This window comes from Sinohyriopsis cumingii, chromosome 3 (genome assembly GCF_028554795.1).
Source record: "Sinohyriopsis cumingii isolate HCF-2022 chromosome 3, ASM2855479v2, whole genome shotgun sequence".
NCBI lineage: Eukaryota > Metazoa > Mollusca > Bivalvia > Unionida > Unionidae > Sinohyriopsis > Sinohyriopsis cumingii.
In genome coordinates, this window is record NC_142963.1 from 66,451,069 (window position 1) to 66,469,829 (window position 18,761).

Below are 18,761 nucleotides of genomic sequence, written 5' to 3' on the forward strand. Positions count from 1 at the left end.
ATAGAAACCTTAATAAAAATGAGCAGATTGCAGATACTACTGTTAGATAGTTTTAATATATATATATACATACATATATATATATATATATATATATATATATATATATATATATATATATATATATATATAAAGAGAGAGAGATGAAGAAATAAATGATGCAGTATGGGTGATAATTTAATTTTTTTCTCAGTGATTTGTCAACGTGGATACTTTCACAACAACACAGCAGACAGATGTGATCCATGTTCAGTTGGATTCTATCAAGATGTTACGGATCAAACATTCTGCAAAGCTTGTAGTTTTGCATATACAACTTCCACTCTAGCATCCGTTTCAATCAACGACTGCATAGGTGGGTAAACAGAGGTTTCTTTTTTCCCATAGCAAACATTAGTAAATATGAACATAACAGTTTTACACTTTTGTTGTAAACAGATATTATTAATGCCATTTAAATGGAATAGAATTGTTACATGTCTCATCTTTTATATGCATAATTAATGAGGTTTTTAAGCATAAAGAACTATATTAATGAAGGTTTACTATTAAGTTAACTTGTCAGACTTTAATGAAACTAAAGAGTACATTGAAAGAGGGATGGATAGGTGTGAATTCAATGATTTATGACAATTTTAACCATAAAGTTGAAAAGAATATCCTAGACAGTGCATGAATTTGACAGCAGTAAATTGTCACAAATTTATGATACTGATAGTAGACTTATGCATCTTTAAACTATTAACAGAAATATGTCGCAGTGGACTACAATATACTAGTACTGGACAGTGCGAGGCCTGTCCAAGGGGTACTTACAGGACCTCAGGAATAGGCATCATCGCTTGCCAGAACTGTCCCAATGGTTTTATAACTTTGGGAACCGGTGCTTCTTCGGCCTTGGAATGCAGTATTGGTAAGAGAACATAAATTTGTCTATAGGATTTTTAAAAATTAAAAAATGAATATCCCTTGTTGATTGAAGTATTGTCTAACAGAAACTTCAGAAATCATAGTTTTTATGTGTTGAATTTGCTGTTGTAAAACTTGCTAAAGTAATAAAATAATATTTATTCAAATTTTGGATACTTTTGATTTGTATGTGGTAATGAAATGTACAAAGTAATATAAGCCTTACGTTGTCTATTTCCAGCTGCATGCTCACCTGGTACATATAGGACAGTAAGCAATATTTGTGAGTCCTGTCCAATAGGAACCTATCAGCCGGACTTTTATCAGGATTCATGTCGATCATGTGGACTAGCCACAAATTGGTTAACTGATCAAGTGGGATCAGTCAGGCAAGACCAATGCAGATGTAAGTTTTTTTCTGTCTCATTCTTTTTCTTTAACTTTATCATGATGATGTGTGCAAAATATCTGTATAAATAAATATGCTAGACTCTTTGCATCTAAAGCCATAACCAATTTAATATTTAATTCAAGGAATAAAGCAGTTTGATTTCATGTTTGAAGCTATTTATGATTTAGGTAATACATCCTTTTTCGCAAATGCAATAAAATAGTCTCTAAACATTGTTGAAAATTAAGACCTCATTAGTTAGTAAGTACGTTTATACTTCACTGTTTTTCCTAAAATTCAGCTACATATTTTGCCAGTATGGTTTTAGGAAAGCGAGAATGTAGTCCTATTTAGCCCCATGTCCCATGGCAATACGAGAGATTTATAACATTATCAAGTTTTTAATTTGATTTACTGCTATTTAAAGACATATATAGAGTTTATCATCAATACCACCATGAAAAGATATATATGGATCAATGATGTGCTTCATCATTAGAGATTAATATATTCTTCATTAATCACATAATTTTCCAGTTCACGTTTTTTTACTTATTGTTTCTTTTAAAAGAGTTTGCTTCACCTATTTTAATAATGATATATTACTTAAGTTGCTAATAGTTTTAGAAAGGGCAAATTAGATGGAAAGCATTGAGTGCCTACATGGATTGCATTCCTTCCTTGAAACAATGTTTAAGGGATATTTATTTGGAACTTGTGATATTTTAGGAGTCTCAGGGTTTTTGTTTCTTTGACATATAATGATTACCACATTGATGTATTGTTTCATTTTCATAATTTGTAGCATGGATGTGAGAATCTGGTTTTTATTGAAAATTATAATGATATATTCAGTATATTTTTATCAGATTTTTCTGCTGCCTTTACATATATAACATAGGAATAACTATGCATAATAGTTACTATCTTTTAATGCAGTTTTCTGTCCATCGGGATATGTAATAACAACCAATACCACATGTGATTCATGCCCAATTGGTTTTTACAAGGATAACAGGATCAATAAATTTGGCTCCTGCATCCAGTGTCCCAATAATACACTTACATCTAACAGAGGATCAACATCAATCAACGACTGCATTCTAGGTATGTATAAATATTGTGCATGAGTAAATATGTTAAAAAATCTCTAAGCTATGATCATACAGACTTCTGCCATTAACATTTTTTTTTTTCTTCGAGAAAAATGCATTCCTTTGTATCATATGAGTGAAACAATATTTGAATGAAATTACTTTAACCTGTGGATGTGTAAATATTGTGCTCGAGTAAATATTTTTAAAAATTCTCTGTAAGCTATGATCATACAAACTTTTGCTATTAACATTTTCTTTTTTCCTCAAGAAAAATACATTCCTTTTTATCATGAATGAAGCAATATTTGAATAAAATTACTTTAACCTGTGAATGTCTCACTAACACTCATGATTGAATTTTAGATGTTTGTCCTTTTATACTTTCTAAATATATTGAATGTTTTTAATCATATTGGAAATCAGTTCAATAAAATACACCATCTCAGAGAATGTGCACATTTAATGCAAACAATTTATTGGATGTAATAAATTTTAATAATTAATACCCGCAAAGCTGAAAGTGTATTATGAAATCAACAGAAACAATTTTGAAGGAGAAAATAATGGTGATGTTCTCTCTCTCTCTCACTTCAGTTGATCCCCTTAGTTTTATGATGTTGTAAACACTTAAGAACATGTGGAAAGTATTTTTAGATGGTTATAAATTGACATGTTTCCAATGTGCAGAGTGTATGCTTGATACAGGGTTGGATTAAAATTATGAGATACCTAATGGGGGGGGGGGATAAGTATGTAAGTATGTTGTATATATTGAAATGGAGGCCCTAAAAGTGGACCTACCAAATACAAGGGCCAGAGGCTATAGCCTTAGTAGCTATTGGTTAATCCGGCCCAGTGTAGCTAAATGGGATATTGCAAAATATTTTTATATTTGTACTTTGGTTAATATTTGAAGTATATGACAATGAAATCATTAAATATTGTATGTGCAGCCCAGTGCCCTGCTGGCTATGAAAGGGACAACACATTGTCAGGATGCATTGCTTGTGCTGTAGGATACTATCAACCCAGTGTAAACCAGAATGATTGTATCCAGTGTCCACCAAGTTACAGCACGAGCGGTCTTGCCTCAGTGAGCAGTAGTGACTGCCAACGTGAGTTTTCAGATATTTATATTTGAATAATACTGTAGTAAGAACTTGGCGTGATAAATAAATCTAAGGAAATCAGAAAGGTGCAGATGGCACTAAGCGGAATGTCCTTCATGGCAATGTAACTTGAAGAAAAAGGCATACATCAAGGTCAAGGGAATAGGACATAATGGAGATTTATGTGCCAAAATGTTTCATTAGCAGCTTTTACTTTCTGTTGTATGCATTACTTTCTGGTGTCTTATGTAATAATAATAATAATAATAATAATGACTTTATTTAAGGAGTAACACAGTTATTTTCTTGGGGAAAAATCCTCCTTGTGGTCTTCTTTTATGTGCATATTGGCATAAAATAGTGTTTCACTGGACACACGATAAAGACATATACAACTCTGTATGGTTTCTGCAGAAAAGTAAAACATACAATATAGAAATCCCTAATAAAAGTTGAAACTGTTAATAAGTATAGATCTGTGGACATAATAATTATAGATCTGTAGAAGTCCATGCTGGATCTACATAGATATGGGACAAAAATACTGAGGCAACAAAGTACAATGCTTGAGAATTTGTCCTTTATGTTGTAGTGTATTTGTAAAGTTAAATAGGTTCCACTTTGTATTAATTGAATCAGGTTATAATTATATGTATTTATATTTTCAGTTTCTCAAATTTCCTTTTGGATTCTGTTCTAACAGCATTGAAAACATTTGTTACATTTTTTAATTTATTTGGTTCTAGAATGGAAAGATGTTTGGCTGAAATTGATCTTAGATTGGGAATGTTGCATTTTCTCTAGCATGGAGTAGTTCTTTGAGATGTAATGGGGCCATATTGCTTGAAATTTGGTGCATGCTTTTCTCAAAATTAGTAGTTCACTTACTGTGAACATTTTAATGTAATTTATGACAATTGGGATGTTTTCAGTAATGCATAAAATGAGTCTGCAAGTTCTCTTTAATCAGCGGAGTAATCTGTAAATAATCTTGTCAGAAGTGTTCCTAGCATAATATTACAGTAGTCAGGTATGTTTTTTTATATAGATATTTTAAATATATTAACCTATATTTGGTTGATAGATATGGCCTTATCTTGTTTAATAACCACATACATAAATGACTTTTGGACATATGACTTGAATATATTCATTGCAGTGTTGTCAAACATAAAATCAAGGAATTTGTCTCGGGTAACCATTTGTAGCCGAATTTTATTAAACTTCGAAATGGTAATTTCCAGTTTTGCTTTTTTGGATTGGTTAGTAATTAATAATAACTATTAATATATTATTCCAGATTATTGCCCGTCTGGACAGGATCTTCAGAATAACTTATGTGTTACTTGCCCAAGAGGATATTACAAGGATAACACCATGAGCCTCTTCATGACATGTACTAAATGTCCCGTGAACTATGTGACTGCTGCTACAGGAGCAACATCCCTCCTTGATTGTTCTGTTCGTAAGTGCTTATGTTCTGATGCTGAATGTTTTAGTCTAAAATATACTTTTTGTGGGGTTTTTTTTTTGTTGTTGTTTTTTTTGTTCTATTATATTCTGCATGTATATTACAAGGTGCTTAGCACACATTAAACAATTTCATAATTAATTCTTTGTATTTAGTTTCTGGACGTGCATTCAGAGAAAGAAAGCCTTTTGATGCAATCAGGAAACAATATCTGCTTTTGGGGGATTTAAAATTTGTTATGGAGTTTTAGCGTTGATGTGGTATGTCCTGAAATAATCTTCTGTGGATATGATATTGCTCTTGAATTGCCCATGCAGCATTTGCCATTTTTCATTAAGCATACGCTTTCTAATTATACCTAGGAGCAAAGTATGCTTACATTTAATGTTCTGCCTACAAACTACTACTATAATCATCCCATTTGGCTTTTCAACAATCAGCTTAAAAGATATTTTGACACAATCTTCAGGTGACTGTCCTTCTGGCACGAGACGAAACCTGAATGACACAGGTTGTATTGACTGTGAAGTGGGATCCTACCAACCCAATCCGTATCAGAGATCATGCATACAGTGTGCACCTGGCTATAGCACCAGGACAACACGGTCAACTAGTTTAAGCCAGTGTGAGAGTAGGTTGACTTCTAAATATATTCAAATATTTCTTAAGACTATAAGCATTGATGTCCTGACCAAGGTGTGAATTTTATGAAAAATAACAAACATTTTAAATTCATAATGATTTTGGAAATACTTCAGAATTCATGATTTGTCATTTAGAGGATTAATAATCACTGGAAGATTTAACTTTTGTCAGCACTCATATTACAAAATGACATTTGGATACAATTTTCAATTTCATAAAATGCATTTCCTAGCAATTATGAAAATCAAAAGCCTTTATATTACACAGTCCAAGAAATGTCACTAGATGTAAATCCTCATAATTGATGTATTCAGTTTAGAAGATTACTATATGAAAGCTTTCTTTTTTTCAGTTAAAACTCTGAAAAATAATTGTGCTATTCTCATCATTCTCTTTTTGGAGTTATATGTCACAGATAAATTCATTTTTAGGATACTGCCTTCCTGGAACAGAGTTGATCAGTAGTACAAACCAGTGTAATCCATGCTCGATAGGATATTACAGTGCATCTGGGTTTAACTCGGTCTGCATAAATTGCCCACTTGGTTTTCTAACAGCAAATACAGGATCGATTTCCGTATCAGATTGTACTATTGGTAAGTATATTCAGTGCTATATCCCTACATACATAGCATGATGAAGCTAGACAAAGTCATCATAAAATATGAAATATATATTAGTAAATGTCAAGTGTACATTGTATTTAATGTATCCAGTATTAATTCATGTACCATTCAAATAAATCTGATTGAAACCATGTATAGAATAATACACCTTTTTTTTAAAAGTATCAGATGCAAATATCTATTCTTAAAAGATTATTTTTAAGGCCTCTGTTTACATATTATTTACGTTTATGGTTCAACATACATACTGCATCTAAATAATCACTTCATTGAATTTCAAAACACACCTTTGCAGTGTGCTTTCAAGAAAAATCTCAAAGCATGCTTTTCTTTCAGTGGCATGTGACATGGGAACATATCGTGATGTGACCACTAATACATGCAGGTTATGTGCTATTGGTGAATACCAGGATAGGAAATATCAGACGAGTTGCACATCATGTGGAACATTAGTACCAACTCTTCTGTGGCGAACTAATCAGACAGGGTCCACATCCTTGTATGACTGCATATGTAAGTAGTTTTAGTATATTTTAGGGAATATGAGGTTGTTTTAAGCTAAAGCAAGAAAAAATTCATTAGTCTAAATATTAATTGCTTTAAATACTCTCTTACAAATTTGTTAAGAATGATACCTAACACTGTTTTAGTTCTAATCATCAGTTACAGGTGATTTACTTTTAACATTCACTAAAAATTTAAGTTACATATATTGTACATGGAAGAGAGCTTAAGAGCAAAAACCTTAATGAATAACATATGTAGATTGAAGAATAATATGTGTGTCTGGTCAAGACAGCGTTTTAATTTAAGCAGTTTGTTATAGGTACAATTTTCAAACAAAGAGCATCAACTGTATTGATAGTTCTAAAGCTAATAACATTTATCTTTTATATTGGAAACATAATACTATTTCATATAAGTAAAATCTGATATCTAAATATGCAGTACAATTGAATGAATTTTGACTTTGAATTAGTGCACTTGATAAATATGTTTTACCTGTTCTTTCAATTGGCTTTATCAGATTATTGCCCCTCTGGATATGAACTTCGTGCGGATGGCAAGTGCTACATCTGTTCACCAGGGCTGTACAAGGACAACAATATCAACATTCTCTCAATGTGCACTGTTTGCCCAGATGGAAAAGTAACTCCAGGCGAGGGAGCTATTTCTCAGAGCCTGTGCACCATAAGTGAGTTTTATTTTCCCACGTTTCCTCACAAGGCTAAGAAATGTACCAGATTAACATACATGAGTAATTATTCCAAATTCTGTAAAGTTTATTTTAGTCTTTATAGATGTTGAAAATATGTGACACTCAAAATATGTTTTACAACACCAATATGTTTGAAATTCATGAAACAAGATATGATAACATCAAGTTCAGCATCTGATGAGGAAAGAAGAATCAGATAAAGAAGTTTGTGTGCAAATAAGTAAAATGGATAAAGAAGAAATGACACTATATTTCTAATAGCATTTATATATTGCAACCCTGTGTTCTTATTCTTCTTTTAGGAGATTGTCCTGCCGGCTTTTTTGCTAATGTGAATGTTGATCGTTGTACTCCTTGTGGTTTTGCAACATACCAACCCATCAGAAATCAAACAAATTGCATCAATTGTCCTGCAGGAACATCAACAAAACAGACAGGATCCACAAGCTTAGCAGAATGCTTACGTATGTAGACTCATTTATCTCTGTTCCAACTTATATACTTACCAGTGAGTTATATATTTTGGTAGTCTAAATGACATAATGTGTTTTAATTTTTAAAAACGTTTATTTTATTTTGATTTATTAAATCGATAAAATTGATTGTAATGATTTGAAAATAAGGAATTTATAGATATATATTTCTGTTTTTTTAAAAGTATTTGAACATATATAAAGGATCAAACATTCTTGTAAGTATAAAAAATGCATTACTATTCATTCAGGTTGTTTCATAAGTAAAAATAAAGCAATATTGCTATGAAATATTTTGCATCATAATTTTGGTTCATTTGTTTGTATTAAATGTTTATGTAATTCAAAGATTTTAAAGCATATGATGAGAGAGAGTACTCATTCCACACACTGTATGTATATGCACAGTCAAGGGTTTGAAAGAAGCTGAATAATTTATTGCAAAAGATTATAAACATTTGCCTTTGAAGCAGTAGCTATAGAACTTTACCTATTTAGCAATTAATTATGCTATCATTTATAGCTTATTGCCAGTCTGGATATGAAAGAGTTCCAAACAATGCTACGGGTTGTCAGGCATGTAAACAAGGTTTTTACAAGGATAACAATCTGGGAATATACAGCACATGCACTCAATGTCCCGCCAATTTCACAACCAATAGAACAGCTGCTGTATCTTCCGCAGAGTGTATCATCCGTAAGTATTGAATAACTATCAATCTCGTTTTTAAATGCAAAATTGGAATCAAAGTAAACTCCTTATGTATTTGAGCATCATTCTAGATATCACCTGCACCTGACGCATGCTACTAGTTAGTAAGCAGTTTTCATCACATGTGCTTAGTACAATTTGCCTTTTAAGACTTGTACTTTGGCAGTGTCAGTTTTTGTTCATAATATTAGCAGCTGCTGTGGTTTTTTTGTGAGCCTTCCTTAATGATACTTTTTCTGTAAGAAATAACGTTTTTGATCTTGTATGATTAAACTATAAAAAGACATGAAAATTCATGGAAAAAGGACTTAAAAGTAACTCAGTTGTAACATCACATTAATATTTGTTTATTACAATTGCTAGTAAATTTCATTGTCTGTCATTTTACTGAAATGTATTATGAAATTCAGTTGACACCCATTTCTGATTTTCAAAAGTAGCTATATATATATTACAATCTCTATATTACAGGTATGTGTCCAGTAGGTTACTATATCAACCAAATAAACCAATGTACACTCTGTCCAAAAGGAACCTTCCAAGACCAAATGTTTCAGACATTATGTGTATCTTGTGGCCCCGGCCAAACAACAGATTCTGCTGGCTCCGACAGTATTACAGATTGTTATCGTAAGTATATGCAAATTATGATATGTCCTCAACAATAATGTTATTTCAGTGCTCAAATGATAATTATTCTTTGGAAAATTTATTTTCAAGATTAGGTATTCCTTGAATGTGGAACAGTTTTGATTGGATTATAAACCTTGAAGTTTGTGTTAGATGCAGATCTAAAGCCTTAAATAGAATTTATGCAAACTCTTTATGCATTGACCCATTTTAATCCTTAGCATAATTTACATGTGTATGCATATATAAATAAAACTTATGATCATAAGGTAATATTTTACACAAGCAACATACATCCAGTGTCCTCATTCATTCACAAATTAATACCATATTTACCGCATATGCAGGGACACAATAAATTAATTTTGAAAGTAATTATTTGCGCACTGTATGTTCTGGGAAACATGGGGGGGCTTGTAAATTGTGGGACACCTTTTAAATCATTTGAAAATTACATGTCAGAAAATGCACTCGATCCAGCGGAAATTTTATTTTTAAAAATATAAAACTGTACTTGAGATTTAACCCACTGCAGCAGCAGCATCTCATCAACACAGTCCTTTTCCTGAATGTATGATCTATTCTTTTGGTGCATGAACATTTTTGTATCTTTCTCGTGCTGTGAAAAATTTTCATCGGAGGCAACACATCTCCTGAAGTGGGAACTGCAAGGATGATTAAAGTCAGATTTTTTTAAAATCTGCACCAGTCATGCTAATTCTCACACTTTTAAACCCCATCTTATCATCAGTCTCCAGAAATGAGATCAAAGTACACTAGAATTTCATCCATGTTAATAATCATATTGCCTGTGAAATCATGTTCTCTTCTGGATTTCACAAATTCATAAAATGATATTATTTTCTCCAAATCTTCTGAGCCATGTTGGATTGTCAATGTCCATGCATGAAGCACTACATTGTATCACTTTAAAAATTGTTACATTGTTTCAATTTTTTTAAAATTTTGCAATGAATACCAGTGAAAAGGAACCAAAGTTAGCTTCTATGTCTTGGCCAACTTTGTATATTCAAGAACAAAAATAATAGACACTCTTAACAGAATCCAATGTTGGCTTCTGAGGTTGGCTTGCTTTGTAAAAAACAAAAAAAACACATTTGCATTGATATCCTTTTTACAAAAATGGCTTAAAAGTATCCAGAGTTGGCATCTGAGGTTGGATTGCTTTGTAATAAAAATAGCCTTTGTCTTTGATGTCCTGTTGGTAAGATCATACAGTGAGTTTAATGCTCACAGCCAGCTGTGTTTATTCACCACCTGGGCTTCTGTGTGCTTGGCGTCTCTAGTGATTATTAATACAAATGGGCATTGATGTCTGCAGGTAAATAGTATACACTGCAATAACTTGCTTTAATGATAATTTTTGTAACCCATGCTAGCAAAAAGATTGTCACTTGCACTCAAGTGAATGTATTTTGAAATAATGATTTTTATTTGCAAAATACTGTCATATAGCTGACCTGGATATAATTCAATCTTGGTTATTTTGCATCTAACACTGTGTCATGCATGAATGGCAGATGTCTTCCAGCAATCAGTTGATTATTTCTCTCTCATTTGCAATTTTGTTGGATCCAGTTTTCAGTCAGATAACATACTCAAGCCTTTGAGTAGAACCAAACACAATTTGTTTCTCAATGTTCACGTCAATGAACAATGTGTCATGTGTTATCGAACTTAAGCGATGCACACAACATTATGGATGCCTATGCAACGTATATGGAGTTTGCTGATATATTTTATTCTTTAATGCTCATGATGAAAAAAGAGGAATTAATGATAGAAATATAAGGTTAGTTTCTTTCACTTCATTAGCAAATAAGCGTTTTGTTTATTTTATTGCAATGTGCAGGGGGTGGGCAAATTCAACACAAATTTATATCATTTCTTATGTCTTGGGACATGTGATCGAGGTGAAAAAGTTTCACTATATGTTCTAGGACAAGAAATATATTTTTAACTGTGTCCCAATATATATGGTAAACACAGTAGTTTTGGAAGTTTTTAAAATTGTATACCCTGAAAAGAGAACAAGGCAGAATGAAATCACTTTTGAATGTTATACATTCTTATAAATTATATCTCTGTGAATATATGTCATGCTGAAAAACCATACACTCCTTTGGTAACATGTTTTCTGCTCTTAAAATTAAAGGTAATTGTAATGTATTATATTATCTCTGCAGAGGTACTCTGTCCACCCGGACAACATTTTCTGAATGGAGTCTGCCAGCCATGTGAAATAGGTTACTATAAAAGCGGAACAAATGCAGACAGGTGTCAGCCATGTTCGTTTGGTTTTATTACCCTGACAAGGGGATCTACATTATTGACAGATTGCTCGATACGTAAGATTTTATTCCTTTTCTTCAAGTATTTGGTAAGACCTTCAACTAAGTCATCTAAATGTCTAGAAAATTCATGACAGAACATGCCACATAACATAGTTCTTATGTATTTTAAATGTATTTAAAAGTTGTTTGAATCTCAGTGTACGGTATTAAGAAGCAAGGGACCTTGTAATGTATTTAATAAATTGGACATATGAAATAGTAATGCTTTTGAAATATTTAAGTGTAAATGCAATGCACAATAATTTACATTCAACTCTTGATCAGAGCAATAACAGTGTTCCATCTAAAACGTTTAACTGTACAGTCATTGTAAATGAATACACTGCTCTTGTAAGTGTTTCATTGACTGTTCAATCCTGAACTATTTGTTGTTTATGTAGCAACCAAAAGTTGTGTAATACTAATTCATCTTAATTATGTCAAAAGTACTTGCTAATATGCCTGACCGATTTAAAAATCCAACAGAGTACCAAGTCTGAAATAAGAATCAGCTTTATTTGCAGCATGCAACTTGTTACTGTTATTATTGGGGTTGCAATGTATTAATGTGATTGTCAGATTGAGGTTTTACCACTCAGACATCATTGGGAAAGATTATATCCATTTAAAATATATTTGAAAACTTTAATAGTTCCATTTAACACCTTCATTATTGATACATAGTAATTTAATCATTGATATTAGGCATTGGCAATCTACTGCCTAAAACCTCTCTCAGTCTGTTTATTTACATCATTGGGTGTGGCGTGATGAATTGCTTATCCAGACCATACCACAAAGGAAGTTGCATGTGCCTAATCAACATCATTATGAATAAAAACAGATACAGATATTATGGACCTTGTGTCATATACACTTGTGTAGTTTTCTGACTTGTCATACACAGATTAAGCATTAAAAGAGAGCCATTTGCATTCTTAATGAAGAGTGTATCTAAACTAAGATCAAAAACAATTTAGTCTATTAAGTAGCCTTCATTGTATTTAATGAATGTGGAACTTTTGATATTGCCAATTACACATATATGATTAGCTTTTTCCATTCCTGCTGTTCACAGAACCTAAGTTTCAAGAAATAAAAAAGAATTTTACACTGCATAAAATGTTGAGATTACTGTATTTGTTGGAATATAATTTACTCTCATACATAGTATACAGACCAGTTGTGCTACATTAGTATGTAGTCTTTGAAACATTTATAAAAATGTTTGTAACTAAGTTTTGCATTTTATCTCTTATCATAATCTTTCTGCCATATCAGCGGCTTGTTTGGCTGGGCAATACCTGGTTACATCCACTTCAATACCGGAATGTAGATCCTGTCCCATTGGCACTTACCAAGATGCAACTTGGCAGCGGGAGTGCAAGCCGTGTCAGACAGGTTACACAACAGTGAATATGGGTTCAATGAATGCAGATGCCTGTGTTGGTATGTTCTAATTGTGTTATCAAGTTCTGTTCTACAATGTTTTATATATAATCATTATTATATTTTTAATCTTATAGTGTAGTATCAGTGTCATTAGTTGTTCAGGGGGACTACATGACACACACAAACATGCACACACACACACACACACACATCCCATCTTAATATATAAAATACTTCACTGTCAGCATAACTCACTTCCATTGCCTTAAAAAAATGAGTATATGTATGTATGTATGTATAAATATAAAAAATTCTTAGTCACTCTTATTAGATTTCATTGATCCATATGTCTTTATTGTGTTGGTCATCACTCATCCATAAATTAAGCCTCATTCATGTTCTGCAAATTTGTTTCAGCATAGTGAATGTAAGTGTGTGAAAAATGACAGAATTATTTTTTGTAATAGTAACGTCATATACATATCACAATCTTAATATATTCTGATTAGAAGAAAAGCTGACTGTTTTTTGCATATTTCGAAAAAGAAAGACTATTTCTCTGACCGGGACTTATTGAATACAAGTGGTCAAGGAATGTAAAGCAGCACTCATTATTTAAATGGGCCAAGCCTCTTCACTCGCCTTTTTCTTATAAGGAAGTTATCATGTGTAAGCTTACCAAGTTTTCTGTAATTCAATGAGAAGGACACCTTAATATTAATTTATAGATCTTTTTCTAAGAAATGGTAAAAATGTGCAATTATTTTTTATATGCAATGCATGTTTAATTCTGTTATGATGGAATATATTAAAAAGTTGGCAGTACTTGTACTGAAGAAACTTGATCACTGACAGTTTCTTTTTCTTATAAAATCTTTAGTAGATTGTATACAGTCTGTTCTTTCTAGTCAAATTTTAGTACATTAGGCTTTCATCCAGTCTGTATGCCATAACAATTTAATACACTCTTTCTAAATATTTGCTACCATTGAGACAGCTGTTGAAAAATAAGTTCAGGGGCTCAGTCTTAGTTAAGAAAAATGTTTGAATGATGTTTGGATGTTTTTCAAGAAACGATAAAAAATTACTTTAATAGTTATATATTATGTGCTTATTGCAATTGATAGGTATGTACATTTGAATTTCAGTTGAATGTCTGGATGGCCAAGAGAGAAGTAATGTGACCGGTTTGTGTTTTCTATGCCCCATTGGCACCTATAGGAAGGTTGGATTAAATCAAAAATGTGTGCTCTGCCCAAGTGGACTGTTGACATCTAAAACTGGTTCCATCACAGATGCAGATTGTTTGCTAAGTTAGTATGATATTGGTTATAAATTTGTGCAAAAGTTATTTCAATTACATTTTAAGAACAAAAGTGTTTTTAGGAAAGTCTGTAGCCATATTTGACCACATATTGTTTACTTGTTTTACACTATTACTAGAGAATTCTAGCATATTTGCTTATGCACCAGGTCTTTTGATTAATTGAAAATGAACATTTCAAGTAACAGCCACAATGCGATGTTTGAAACTTAGACTCTTGTGACGTGGATGCAATTACTCCCACTGCAGTATAGTAGCACAAAGAATATAATTGTCTAGGGTCTTTATTTTTTCAAATATTTATTATAAGAGTCTAATGTTTGAGGATTTAAGGATGTAAAAGGTGGATTTTCCATCAAATTTTATGAGCACAAGTGACATTGCAAGTAGTATTATTCATTAAATGTCCTTAAAACATTTTGCAGCCTTGTATGTCAGGTATGGGGGTGGATCCAGGAATGTCATGGAGGAGGGTGCATAGGCAAGGGGACTGTAGGATGGAACCTCTTGTAAGGGCCCTGGGTCAAGGTTACCAGAAGCTCCTTCACTTTAAGCATATCAAGGGCATACTAACGTCTCACTAGGATTTTAAAACTAGGAGTCCAGGACTCCTATTTAAGGAAAAACATGAATCACACAGCAAAAGTTGCAGTACCCTACCAGAAACTTATTTGGCTTACCTGAAATGGCTAAATTTCCAGATGAGAATCAGAGTTTAATTTTCTAAAATTGTTATGCCACTCACATATCACTCTTGTTTGTCCATTAGAGTGAGACTGAATCGTGTCAGGCCAAGGAAAGGTCTTATTCCAGTACAAAGCTAGGCATCAGACACTTATATATTTGGCTAGTGTTCCATACAAACTGTTGGTTCTAGCAACTTTAGCACAATGCTCAATCTCATTACAATCTTTGTCAATTTGCCGTTAACACCAAAATACTTATCCAAATTTGCAAACAGCATTTTATCTAACTCTCAATATGTCATGATTTCAAGGTCATATGCACTATTTATTCAGCTAAACTTGGAAACAAACACATTAATGAAAATTAAAGTTTTTCATTTGATGTATTCTTATACACATGTACATCACTGGGTCTTTCTGCCTCTGAATTCAGTCATTGTAAATATCAGCAAATTTTCCCAAGTCTTTCAACTTGCTGCCCAGCCTTTGTGTCATGTTCTTCTGATGTACTGTTACAAAGACAACATGTACATCTGGGGGTCTTTCAGCCACTTAATTCTCTCGTAAATATCAGTACAGCCAAAATCATCAATTGATCAAAATAATTTCCCACTCAGCAGGTGGTTGAAGCAGGACTGGCAAGCCTTTGAATTTGCCTTCCAGCAATTGTGTGTGTATGGTGGATTCCTGCATAAGCTATTTTGTGCATCTCAGATATATAAAAAAATTGCATCCAAATATGCATGATTAAGCATTTCCAAAAACTCTGGCATAACTTTAATCATCTAACTGTAAACAAAGTTTACTCTAGGATACATTTCACTATGATGCTTAGTGCATGCAAACCTCCTTCTCCTATGTTTCAAATTGTTATGGTCAGACGAATTTGCAAGATTTGAATACTGGAATCAAAATGCATTATTTACAAAGACATTTTACCTTTAGATTACTTGGGCCCATATTTTCATGTTATTTAATTCAGTGTTCTTTATAATGTTTGTTTCTTATCTTACATTTCTGACATGCTGTGTAATATATTCTGAATAAATTCTTAGCATTTGCCACATGTAACATATTTCAAAACTGTGACAGAGCTTTAGATCTGTTGTCCAGATATATTGAGTCCTTCACTGAAATTTGTACATCACACTGAACTGAAAAATATATACATTTAGATGACTTGGTGACATATATCTACTGCATTTTAAATATTGGTCATTCACAATTTGTAACCAAAGATATCTGTAGAATATATCTGATATCAGTTTTCAAGTTGAGCATATGTAGTGAAATTTATGTCTAATATTATAAACAATTTATCTGCAGGTCCCTGTAAGAAGGGTTACCGGTACCTCTTACAAACACAGTTGTGCGAGATCTGCCCAAGAGGAATGTACCAACCCGATGATGGCAAATTTACATGTAATGACTGCCCTGTAGATAGGTATTACACGGCCCGGGAGGGTGCCACTAGTGCAACTGAGTGTCGAAGTAAGCATATAAAAAGCATCATATCAAAATTACATCCCTAACAGAAGGTTAATAAACAAATCATACTGTAAAACATCATATTTTGAGGGGGAAGTTACTCTAAATGACAGTGTATCGTCTTTGACTTATGCTCATTCTAAATACACAAAACTCATAAAAATGTCTCTTTTTCTCTTTTTAGAAAATTAAAGCTCCTAATATGCTCTATAATTAATGAAATTCAATTTTAAACAAAACAAACATACAACAAAGAGTCACCAGAAGGAGCTTTTGAAAGTGAAGAATGTGATGTGATTCATTTTTTTTTATACCCACAAAAAGTCATTTTATCCAGTAAGATGGAAACTATCAAGTTCTGGAACAAAATGAAAACTGACCGAAGTTAGATACTGAAGTTTGCGTACAATGTTATCATTTGCACTGAATATTTTTTTTAAAATCCTTCTACTAAAATGTAAATTTTGTTTCAGGCCCATGTCTGGCGGGACAAGGGTTCAACCTTAACACTCAGCTATGTTTTGACTGTCCATTTGGGAGCTACCAGCCTAATGTGTCCTCTTTCGTGTGCATTGAATGTCCCACTGGCAGAAAGTACACAGCTTACACGGCAAGCACACGGGAAGCAGAATGTCTAAGTATGTTCTTTGTTTTCAATAACGTTTATATCGGTAATTATAATACTTGTGTCTAAAATATATTTTCATCCTCTCTTCTTTTTCTCCAATATGTGCCTTGAAACTTGCAATATAAACTTTTGTGAAGAATGGTTTGAAAATTTGCATTGTATGGATCTGAACCATAACAAAAAATGTCAATTTAGTTACACTAGAGTTATATATATATATATATATATATTCATCATGTCATCCAAAATCACGTAGAAAACAATATACCTTTTAGCCAGGTGTTAAGATACCAACATATCATTATAGATGATTGTTAGTTAAATTACAAGATTCATTGAATGAATTAAAACATATTTCCAGAAGAGGAATTATCCGATGCATGCAATTGATTCAGCTTGGAATAAAGCCCGTATTATTACTCAGAATGATGTTTTAAAACACAGTGGAATATATGAAAGAGAAAAGAACCATTCCTTTCATAATATGATATAATCCTTCATTACCATATGTACACCTTATGATTAATAAGTATCAGAGTGTCCTCAACTTGTCAAATAAAAACAGTATTAAAACACTTACAAAAGCAAGCAAATTCTTGTTCATAGAAGATCTAGGAATTTGTAAGATTTTTTTTAAAATCAGAACTGAACTGACAGAAAATATAAAAAGATGTTTTTCATCCTCTAAATGTAACAAACGTCAGTGTTATCAATGTACAAATATTAGGTGCCTATTTTAGTAGCTCTAATACAAAAGAGTTGTTTCTCTACTGTCTACATATCAACTGTAATTTATTTGATAACCTACAAAATAAAATGTAATATGCAGTATGTTGGACAAACACTTCAACAACAAAAAATAATCGCTGCTTTCATGTTAAAAAAATTTGTATTGCAATGATTCAGTATAACTTTTAATAAAAATATTCACACTTTTTGTGAATTTTTTTTCTTGCTCATCTATAATGTGCATGGAGAGATGAACCAAATGATTAAAGAAAGTTACTGGATTCATCAGTTCAATACTGTATTCCAGTACTAAGTCATTTTATTAAGTTGTATAAAATTTTATTAAAATAATTGATATAATGATCACACACACACACACACACACACACACACACACACATATAAGTTGTAATAATTTTACATTTCTATGTATGACTTTTTGTCTCCACATTGTGACTTCACTGATTCAGTTTTCATTTGGTGCTCCTGTACCTTTCTGATCTTGTTATAAGATTGTTATTAAAATGTATTTATAATGTTTTTAATGTTATTATTTTTTCATTTCCTAGTAATAGTTATTTATAATTTTAGATGTTGTAATATTATTTTTAGTTTTATTATTTTGCTTTTGGTTATTTAGATTTCTGTGGTGCATCATCCCGAAATGGCTGTTCATTCAATGCAACCTGTACAGATGATAACAGTATTTCGGATGGCTATACTTGTGTTTGTAACAGGTTCTACACTGATATAGGAGTGCTAAGGAATTTAAAACCTGGACGAGTATGCATTAGTAAGTATTTTATGGTGGTAATCAATTTATCCTTTTCACTGAAGCAATTTACATGAAAATAATTGTTATGCTGGATTGGTGCTGG

At 32.2% G+C, this 18,761-nt stretch overlaps 1 protein-coding gene across 1 annotated transcript in view; it reads left to right on the forward strand.

Moving 5' to 3' along the window:
• Positions 1-18,761, forward strand: part of LOC149803013 (uncharacterized) — a 124,961-nt gene that overhangs the window by 87,046 nt on the left and 19,154 nt on the right. Inside the window, exons 41-59 of the mRNA XM_089952567.1 lie at positions 194-355; positions 749-913; positions 1,151-1,315; positions 2,240-2,407; positions 3,351-3,512; positions 4,807-4,971; positions 5,447-5,608; positions 6,054-6,218; positions 6,585-6,761; positions 7,276-7,443; positions 7,770-7,931; positions 8,464-8,637; positions 9,124-9,282; positions 11,490-11,651; positions 12,918-13,085; positions 14,177-14,341; positions 16,365-16,529; positions 17,000-17,164; positions 18,524-18,676. Of these exons, the coding sequence (XP_089808693.1) occupies positions 194-355; positions 749-913; positions 1,151-1,315; positions 2,240-2,407; positions 3,351-3,512; positions 4,807-4,971; positions 5,447-5,608; positions 6,054-6,218; positions 6,585-6,761; positions 7,276-7,443; positions 7,770-7,931; positions 8,464-8,637; positions 9,124-9,282; positions 11,490-11,651; positions 12,918-13,085; positions 14,177-14,341; positions 16,365-16,529; positions 17,000-17,164; positions 18,524-18,676 (3,132 nt within the window). The remainder of the gene's footprint in view (positions 1-193; positions 356-748; positions 914-1,150; positions 1,316-2,239; positions 2,408-3,350; positions 3,513-4,806; positions 4,972-5,446; positions 5,609-6,053; positions 6,219-6,584; positions 6,762-7,275; positions 7,444-7,769; positions 7,932-8,463; positions 8,638-9,123; positions 9,283-11,489; positions 11,652-12,917; positions 13,086-14,176; positions 14,342-16,364; positions 16,530-16,999; positions 17,165-18,523; positions 18,677-18,761) is intronic.